General features: G+C 39.7%; 1 protein-coding gene across 5 annotated transcripts in view; it reads left to right on the top strand.

The window, feature by feature from the left end:
* Positions 1-10782, top strand: part of NR2C2 (nuclear receptor subfamily 2 group C member 2) — an 88453-nt gene that overhangs the window by 43181 nt on the left and 34490 nt on the right. For all 5 annotated transcript variants that reach the window (XM_006758313.2, XM_006758310.2, XM_006758312.2 and 2 more), the window contains one exon: positions 6308-6418. In XM_006758313.2, the coding sequence (XP_006758376.1) occupies positions 6347-6418 (72 nt within the window). In that variant the 5' untranslated portion in view covers positions 6308-6346. The remainder of the gene's footprint in view (positions 1-6307; positions 6419-10782) is intronic.

Here is a 10782-nt window from a genome sequence, read left to right as displayed (position 1 = left end):
GCACAAATTTCGTGCACCGGGCCCCTAGTTATAAATATATTAGGAAAAAAACTTTTGGTGGACTTTAATGGAGAGATTGAAAGCAATACAGTCAAAGTAGGGGACTTTAACACCCCACTGACATCACTGGATAGATCTTCCAGACAAAAAAAATCATCCAGAAACAGAAACTTTAAATGGCACTCTATATCAGATGGATTTAATTGATATTTACAGAACATTTCTTCCCAAAGCAGCAGAATACATTCTTCTCAAGTGCACATGAAATATTCTCAAAGACCACATATTATAACACAAAAGAAGTTAACAAATTCAGAAAGATTGAAATCCTATCAAGCATCTTCTTGGATCACAATGGCATGAAACTAGAAATCAACTACAATAAAAACACTCAATCCCAGCTGGCAGTGTGACAGTGGTTGAGTGTTGATCTATGAACCAGGAGGTCACAGTTCGATTCCTGGTCAGGGTACATGCCTGGGTTGTGGGCTTGATCCCCCAGTGTGGGTCATGCAGGAGGCAGCCAATCAACGATTCTCACCATTGATGTTTCTATCTCTCCTTTCCTCTGAAATCCATAAAAATACATTTTTTAAAAACCAACCTCAAAAACATTCCAACACATGGAGGCTAAATAGTATGTTATTAAACAATGAATGGGTTATGAATGACATTGAGGAAGAAATTTTAAAAACCTGGAAACAAATGAAAATGAGCACACAACCCAAAATCTATGGGACACTGAAAACAGTCTTGAGAGGGAAGTTCATAGCATTACAGGCCCATGAGGAAACAAGAAAAAGCTCAAATAAACAATGTAACCCTACACCTATAAGAATTAGAAGGAGAACAAGAAAAGCCCAGAGTAAGTAGGAAGAAGGATATAATAAAGATTAGAGTGGAAATAAATGACATAGAGACTTAAAAAAAATACAAAAGATCAATGAAACCAAGAGCTGGTTCTTTGAAAAGATAACCTTTACCCAGACTCACCAAGAAACAGAAAGAGAACCCAAGTAAACAAAATGAGAAATGAAAGAGCCAAAATAACAGTTGACATCACAGAAATACAAATGATTGTTAAAAAACAACAAAGCACACAAAACTATGAACAACTACATGCTAACAAATTGGACAACCTGGGTGAAATGGACAAATTTCTAGAGACAACCTTTCAGAACCCGAGTAGTACAGTAACAACTAGTGAAATTAAAGCAGTAATACAGAAAACTTCCAGCAAACAAACATCCTGGACCGGATGGCTTCACAGGCAAATTTTACCAAACATTCAGATAAAAATGAACACTTCTCCTCACACTATTCTCAAAAATTCAAGAGGAAGGAAGAGTTCCAAGCTCTTTACAAGGCCAGCATTATCCTAATTCCAAAACCAGATAAAAACACTTTGAGGAACGAAAAGTCAGGCCAATATCACTGGTGAACATAAAGGCTTAAATCCTCAACAAAATATTAGTAAATTGGATCCAGCAATACATTTAAAGATCATACAGCATGACCAAGTGAGATTTATTCCAAAGTCACAAGGCTGGTACAATACTTAGAAGTCATTAAACATGATACATCACATAAATAAAATGAATGATAAAAATCACATGACCATAGCAATAGTCATAGAAAAAGCATTTGGTGAAATCCAGCTCCAATTTTTTATAAAGACTCAGGTCCTCGCCGCAGTTCACACACCTGGAACCGGCCGCCTGCTGACGGCTCCCATCCCCTCCAGCCCTGACTTCCTCCCGAACTCCACCTCCCCGCTCGTGTTTCCACTGAACCCCCGGTTCCCCCTCGCCCCCCACCCCATCCCACCCCACCCCACCTGCTCCTCCCAGCCTTTCCTGCCTCGCAGGATGGCGGTCTCTCTCCTTTTCTTTGGGGGACAGCCTTGGTGTTTTTCTTGCCTCCTCCTTCTCTTAGGTCCCACTTCCAAACCATCCAGAAACCCACGCTGCTGTTCAGGGCACTGTCTCCTGCCTGCACTGGCCTCCATCTGTTCTGTTTTTTTGTTTTGTTTTGTTCTTAAATATGTTTTTATTGATTTTGAGAGATCACATAAATAAAATGAATGATAAAAATCACATGACCATAGCAATAGTCATAGAAAAAGCATTTGGTGAAATCCAGCTCCAATTTTTTATAAAGACTCAGGTCCTCGCCGCAGTTCACACACCTGGAACCGGAGAGGGGAAAGGAGAGGGAGAGAGAAACATCAGATGATGGAGAAACATGGATCAGTTGCACCCTACTAGGAATCAAACCTGAAACCTGGGCCTAGGCCCTGGTCAGGAATCGAACCCAAGACCTCCTGGTGCATGGGACCACACCTACTAGGGCCACCTCTATTCCTAATGCCACAGTCAGAGCGACCCTATCAGAAAACCATAGACATGTCACTCTTGAGCTCAGCACCTCCTGATAGCGCCTCATTTTCTCAGCTGAAGTCAAATACGCCCGGGTGCACCCCTTCCCGCACGCCTTTGACTTCTTCTCCCAGTACCCTGACATTCTCTGAGCTTCCTAAGCTTGCTCCTTCCTCAAAACCTTCGTGCTCGTCATAACTTCTGCCTAGAATGCTCTAGCCCTAGGTATCTGCTTGGCAAATGTCAAGTTTTTACTCCGATGTCACCTACTCGGTGAGGCCTACCCTGGCTGCCCCCGCTCTATACCCCTGATGCCTCTTAATCTACTCTGTTTTTGCCATAGCATTATCGCCTAATATGCGTTTACCTATTTTTGTATGTTTGTTTACTGTTTGTTCTCCACCCTACCACATAAGCTCCCTAAAGTCAGGGCTTTTTGTCTACTTTGTTCTCTGATGTGTCCCTAGCACCTAGAAGAGTGGTGCATAGAATAGGCCCCATAGAATGTGCTGACTGATCGAAAACTTTGTCAGCAGGTCAAAGCTGGGGAAGTGACTGGCTTCTGCAGAACAAGCCCCTTGGCCACATGGAATGATGAAATCGCCGATCCCCACATCTCTCTGTTCCCTGCGGTTCTGATCCATCTTTCTGTTGTGTCCTTCCTTCACACACAAAAAAAAGACTCAGCAAAGTGGAAATAGAGAGATCATACCTCAACATAATAAAGGCCATATATGACAAACTTACAGCCAACATCATACTCAGTGGGCAAAACTTTAAAAGCATTTCCCTTAAGATTAGGAGCAAGAAGACAGGGATGTCTGCTTTCACCATTCTTTTTTTTAAAAAAATATATTTTATTGATTTTTTACAGAGAGGAAGGGAGAGGGATACAGAGTTAGAAACATTGATGAGAGAGAAATATCAACCAGCTGCCTCCTACACACCCCCCACTGGGGATGTGCCTACAGCTAAGGTACGTGCCCTTGACTGGAATCGAACCCGGGACCCTTCAGTTCACAGGCAGACGCTCTATCCACTGAGCCAAATGGCTGCTTTCACCATTCTTATTCAACATAGTACTGGAAATCCTAGTCACAGTGATCAGACAAGAAAAATAAAATAAGGAACCCAAATTGGAAAGGAGGAACTAAAATGGACATTGTTCACAGATGACATAATATTGTACATAGAAAAACCTAGACTCCACAAAAAAACGACTAGTTTGAATAAATGAATTTCCTCAAAAAATTAAAAATGGAGCTGCTGTTTGATCCACAATCCCACTTTTGGGCATATATCCTAAGAAGCCAGAAATACCAATCAGAAAAAATATATGCACCCCCTATGTTCATAGCATTATTTACAATAGCTAAGATCTGGAAACAACTCAAGTGCCCATCAGTAGATGAGTGCATAGAAAAGCTGTGGTACATTTACATGGTGGAATACTATGCAGCAGTAAAAAAAAGAAGGATCTCTTACCCTTTGAGACAGCATGGAGGGACCTGGAGAGTATGTTTCTCTCTCCTCATTGATGTTTCTACCTCTCTATCCCTCTTCGCTCTCTCAAAAAATCAGTAAAAACATTTTTAAAAAAGAAGTTATCAATGGGAATGCAGGCTGGTACAGCCACTATAAAAAACAGGAGTTTCCTCAAAGAAGTAAATATGGAACTGCCATTTGACTCAGTGATCCCACTAATAGGAATATATCCTAAGAAATCCAAAACATCAGTTAGAGAGAATGTATGCACCCCTATGTTCATAGCACAATTTACAATAGGAAGGAATTAATAAGTGTACTCTAATGAAGTGACTGGCCAGTTACTTTTTCTTAATTACAAATAGTAAACAGCTAGCAAATACATGTACATCAGTGATTCCCAAAGTGGGCGCTACCGTCCCCTGGTGGGCGCTGCAGCGATCCAGGGGGGCGGTGATGGCCACAGGTGCATTTGTTTTAACTTTTTTGTATTACCTTTCTATTCTGAGTTCAATAGTTTCATAATTTCAAACTTCAGTGTTTCTAATTTACACCTTTCTTTACTATATTTTACAAAAAAGGTAGAAACATTAATACATATATCTTTGTTTAATTGCTATTAAAATTTTTAAAAAAATTAATTTCCAGTGGGCACTGAGTAATATTTTTTCTGGAAAGGGAGCGGTAGGCCAAATAAGTGTGGGAACCACTGATGTACATGGATTCTGAAAAATGTATTCTCCAGGATTTGAGCCTTATCACACCTTCTCTAAAATAGTTTGTGTCTATTAACCAGGAGAGAATTTATATGAAGCATTTTGTAAAGTGAAAATCCCTATGAGAATGTTGGATTCTGTTATTTATTATAGTGAATTTTTGTTGGTAAAATTAATGCTTATGAAAGAAAATATCTTTATAACTTAACCCGTGATTAATTAATCATGATATCCTTTATAAAATTAAGATATATTAACTTGCCGAAGCCAGTTTGGCTCAGTGAATGGAGCGTCGGCCTGCGGACTGAAGGGTCCCAGGTTCGATTCCGGTCAGAGGCATGTGCCTGGGTTGCGGGCACATCCCCAGTGGGAGATGTGCAGGAGGCAGCTGGTCGTTGTTTCTCTCTCATGGATGTTTCTGGCTCTCTGTCTCTCTCCCTTCCTCTCTGTAAAAAATCAATAAAATATATTTTAAAAAAAGAGATATATTAACTTACCATAAAATTCATCCTTTTAAATTATACATTATAGTATAACCATAAAGTTAACAGCTACCACCACTATCTGATTCCCAAAATTTTTCATCACCCCAGAAAGAAACTTTATACCTATTAGCAGTTAATCCCCCTTCCTCTATCCCCTCAGCCCTAGGCAACCACTAACCTACTTTCAATTCTGATTGGTTTGCCTGTTCTGGATGTTTTATATAAATGAAATCATAGAATATATGGTCTTTTCTTTTTAATGTTTTACTTACTAATATTTATTTTTTATTTTTTTTGTTGTTAATCCCCACCTGAGGATATTTTGTCATTGATTTTTAGGGAGAGTGGGGGAGAGAGGAAAAGAGAGAGAGAAATACTGATGTGAGAGAAACACATTGATTGGTGCCCTCCTGCACGTGCCCAGACCAGGGCCTGGGCTGGGGAGGAGCCTGCAACCAAGGTATGTGCCCTTAACCAGAATCGAACCTGGGACCCTTTGGTCCACAGGCCGATACTCTATCCATTGAGCCAAACCAGTCAGGGTGAATATATGGTCTTTTGTGACTGATATAATCAATGCTGTCAAATGTACCAGTACTACATTTCTTTTTATTGCATGGATATATGCTACATTTTATTTATTCATCAGTTGATAGACATTTGATTTGTTTCTACTTTTGAGCGACTATGAATAATAGTATGTGAACATTTTTTACAGATTTTTGTGTAGACATATGTTTGCCTTTCTCTTGAATATATACATAGAAGTGGGGCTGGAAGATTGCCAGGACTCTTTCATGGGTACTAATCCCAATAGTTTTCAGTGTTACATGGTTCTGTTTGCCATCTTCTACAGTGTTACTAGAGCATTCCTTCTGGAAACTCATCTGAAGGAGTGTTTTATAGGTAGCTTTGGAGACAGTGAAAAAATTCAAAGATCATCTTTAAAAATTTATTTTGGTAGCTTTTTATTGTGTTAAAATTGTGCAGAGCAGACTTGAAAATTCCTCCCCCCACCTCCACCCTTGCATGTACAACATTAGAAACAGCTATTTTATGATTGTATTTTCTTTGTACCATCTTGTGCCAATATCTCATTGATTCCTTTATCATCCTATGACCATTCTAGAACTACATTAGTTAATCACTCAAGGCCACTGTGAAAGCAAAAGGCATGGTCCTTAGGCCACCACTGGGCATCTCTCTGAGCCCCCTTGTGATCTAGCCCACTTTTTGCCCACAGGTACCACGTACACAGACTTCTCGGCCAGAATCTCCAGGGATGACCAGCCCCTCCCCACGCATCCAGATAATCTCCACGGACTCTGCGGTAGCCTCACCTCAGCGCATCCAGGTACCTGCACCAGTCCCACTTGGTTCTAGCTACCTGCCTAAAGGTTTCACTAAGGAGTTGAGTCTTGGGCATCAAGTATAGTACAACTTTATTCTTTAAAAAAATAAAGGAAGTTTACATTTATTGAACTAACTTTTTTTTTTAAATTCTCACTTGAGGATATGTTTTTTATTGATTTGAGAAGACGGGGTTGGGGTGGGGAGACATTGACCTGAGAGAGAAATACTGCCTTCCACATGTGCCCCAACCGGGAATCAAACCCACAACCTTTTGGTATACAGGATGACACTCTAACCAACCAAGTTACCCAACCAGGGCTATTAAATTAACTCTTAATATAAAAGTCTATAAACTTATTTCAAACTATTGGAATGAAGTTTCATTTTATTATGTTATGTGCATCCAAATTGAGAGGTAATAATATGTCCTACTGGTTAAGAATATAGGCTCCTACTTGAAGTCAAATCCAGTGCCCCACTTTATAGTTTTTTGTTTAATCTAGAAAATTAACTTTTCAGTGCCACATGTCTCATTTAGAAAATGTATATAACAATAATAATCTATACTAATGAAAGGGTAATATGCTAATTAGACTGGATCAACCGGCTATCTTCTAGACATCTGACTTCCTTCCGGACAAAGCCATGGTGGTGGGGGCCAAGGCAGAGACAGTTAGGGGCAATCAGGCCAGCAGGGGAGAGCAGTTAGGAGCGAGATCAGGCTGGCAGGGGAGGGTAATTGGGGGCGAGATCAGGCCAGCAGGGGAGGGCTATTGGGGTCAACCAGGCCTGCCGGGAGGGCAGTTGGGGGTGACCAGGCCTTCAGGGGAGGGCATTTGACAACCAAGCCGGCAGGGGTGGGCAGTTGGGGGCATTAGGCAGGTAGGGAGGTGAGTGGTTAGGAGCCAGTCATCCTGGATTGTGAGAGGGATGTCTGACTGCCGGTTTAGGTCCTACCCCACAGGGATTGCACCTAAACTGGCAGTCAGACATTCCCTGAGGAGTCCCGGATTGGAAAGGGTGCTGGCCGGACTGAGGGACACCTCTCCCCGCCCCCCATGCACGAGTTTCGTGCACCAGGCTTTTTTAAATTCTCACTTGAGGATATGTTTTTTATTGATTTGAGAAGACGGGGTTGGGGTGGGGAGACATTGACCTGAGAGAGAAATACTGCCTTCCACATGTGCCCCAACCGGGAGTAGTAGTAGTAGTAGTAGTAGTAGTAGTAATACTTATAAGGTTATTGTGAGGAGTCAATGGTATATTGCTTGTAAAATGCTTAGAACATTGCCAGGAACCTATTAATGTTTAGTATGTATTAAGATTATATAATAACTATTATTATCAGTATTGTTGTTGTTATTAACTAAATAATATTCACTTATGGGAAGTTTAGTCTTAGCCAGGACTCTGAACACAGCCACCTCTGGCCCACTGGACAAAGAGAAGATATAAGTATCAAAAGTAGGATCAACTTACTCAGGTTAAAGATTCATAATTATTTTAACAAGCTGAATCAAAAGACCGAACCAAAAAATCATGAACAGAGATGAATGGCAGGAAAGAAAACATTATTACATAACATGAGTTTAAAAGGATATCAGAGTGGACAGGTATTTGAGTGAATAGGTATTAAAGAATTGTTTTCATTTACGGTTAAGCTCAGTACGAGTGAACAGTATGAAAAAAATCACACAAATGAACAATATGATAGAGTAACTAGATAATTTCTATAGTTTTCACTCGTAAAAGTGATTTTATGGACTATATTATAAACTAAGCATAGAAGAGTTCTAATAAATGAAATAAGTTGAAAATTACATTCCGCTTATGTCTGTATTGCATAATATTTTATCATAATTACAAGAATTCATATGCTTGTCATTATTTTAACTATACCCCAAGTAGAAAACACATATTTGAGTGTTTGGAAATTCAGAAGTAATAGCCTGACATTAATGCTTTACTATTGACCAGAATTAGGACTTCATATAGCTAAATTATTTTTTCTCTTGTTTTTATTTGCTGATTATAGACTTCAAAATGGGTCTTTTAGCCAGACCAGTGTGGCTCAGTGATTGAGCATTGACCCATGAACGAAAAGGTTGCTGGTTCGATTTGCTTGGGGTTATGGGCTCAGCCCCCCAATAGGGGGCAAGACAGCTGATTGATGATGTTTCTCTCTCATCGGTGTTTCTATCACTCTATCCTTCTCCCTTCCTCTCTCTCTAAAAATCAATTTAAAAAAATATTTTTTAAAAATTGGGTCTTTTAAAGTTTTCTATAGTGGGTGTTAGGATCCTGCCTAGATAATTCTCCTGACTGGGAAAGGACCTAACTTTGCATTTAACCATGGCTATTACATCATGGTTCTACATCCATCTGAGGGCAGATAAGAACATAAAGGGTTTCCCAGGAGACTCTCAGTAGCTAATGTATATTTCAAGGGAGTGTACATTTCCCCTGTATTGGTATAAGTAGAATCTTTGTCTAAGGGCCATTCTAGCAACCTGTTCTATATACAGTCAGACTATTTCCATTGCCTGGTGTGTGGGTCATGGTGACATTGATGTCCTGACTGGAGTGCAGTAAGGTCTTGTAGATTAGTTCCCTGGCATTGAACTTTCTTTCAGTCTCTCTAGGGAAGATAACGCATTAGCATGATTTTTATGTATAGTAAATATAATTGAAAATATTTTTATTGTTAAAAATTTGGACATACCTAAGTGCAACTGAATTGACTGCATTTTAAGGTTTGGGTTTTTTTTGTTTTGTTTTAAGAAAAATTAATGTAGCCCTGATTGGTTTAGCTCAGTGGATAGAGCGTCGGCCTGCAGACTGAAGGGTCTCAGGTTCGATTCTGGTCAAGGGCATGTACCTTGGTTGCGGGCACATCCCCAGTGCGGGGGGAGGGAGGGTATGGGAGGCAGCTGATCGATGTTTCTCTCTCATCGATGTTTCTAACTCTTATCCCTCTCTCTTCTTCTCTGTAAAATATCAATAAAAATATATTTTAAAAAAATTAATGTTACAGGATAATTTCTCAGTTCTTGCTGTTGGTGCTGATGGCTTTGATGAAATTTCATTTCTAGCCCTGACTTCAGTGATGATTCCCACATGCCCTGAGATCTGGGAAGAGAATAAGAACTATGATGTTTTAATGAATAACAATGCTTGGAACCCAAATTTTAGCTTCTAGCTTCTGCGAAAAGGTTGAGAGAAAAAGATTATACTATAAAGGCAATATTTAAGAGCTTTGACTCTGAATGGAACAGACTTAGGGTAAAATCTTGTCTCCCCTTAGCTATGTGACCCTGAGGAAAGTTTCAATAATCTGTATGTATAGCTGTAAAATAACACCAAAAATAGTGCCTAATTTATAGAATTTTTAAAGGATCAAATGAGAATTTATTTAATCCTGTAGAAGGCAAACATCAATAAATGTTAGCAGCTTAGTTACAATTTTTTATTTTATTGTTGTATAATTTTAAACTCTGGAAAATAGTACTTGGAAACCCATTATACCCTTTTTCTAGATTCACCAATTGTTTTCTGTAACATTCTGGGTGTGTGTATGTATATATTTGCTGAATCACTTGAGAATTGAAGACATCACACCTCTTTGCCCTGGATAGTTCAGTACTTATAAGAACAAAGACATTCTCTTACATAATCACAGTAATTATCAAAATCCTGAAATATAATGTTGAAATATGCCATTATCTAATCCATAGTCTATATGCTAAAATGTCATCAGTTGTCCTAGTTAAGTCCTTTATAGCTATATTTTCCCATTCCAGAATTTATATTACTGATTTTAATAATGATGATACTAATTAAGGTGTGGTAGTCAACACAAGACCAACATATCTAGTTATGCAGGCCAGTGGAAAGTGAGCTTGAAACACAGACTTGTGTTCATCAGTATCATGTTCTTCTAATGGCTGTAAAAGGGCTTTGGGGCAAAGTGAGAAGGGTGGCATTCCTCAAAGTGGGAGAGGCTGAAATTGAGAGCTATTGTTTTTTGGGGGTACAGCAATCTAGGGTGGAAACTGTGGGAGTAGATGGGGGATTAAGGGGCTCTGACCAGTGTGGCTCAGTTGGTTGAGCATCTTCCCATGCACCAAAAGATCCCAGTTCCATTCCCAGTTAGGGCATATTCCCGGGTTGCGGGTTCAGTCCTTGGTCAGGGTTTGTTGGTTGCAGTTCTCTCTCTCATTGATGTTTCTCTCTCTCCCTCTCTCTCCTTCATGCTCAAACCAATGAGCATGTCCTCAGGTGAGGATTAAAAAAAAAAAATGTGTCAGATGCTGTTAATGGTCATGGAGAAAACTAAAACAAGGAAAGACAGGGAATGTTATATGC

Source organism: Myotis davidii, unplaced genomic scaffold (genome assembly GCF_000327345.1).
Source record: "Myotis davidii unplaced genomic scaffold, ASM32734v1 scaffold73, whole genome shotgun sequence".
Classification (NCBI taxonomy): Eukaryota; Metazoa; Chordata; class Mammalia; order Chiroptera; family Vespertilionidae; genus Myotis; species Myotis davidii.
Note: the sequence above shows the minus strand (reverse complement) of the source record. Positions and strands in the feature narration are given on the sequence as shown.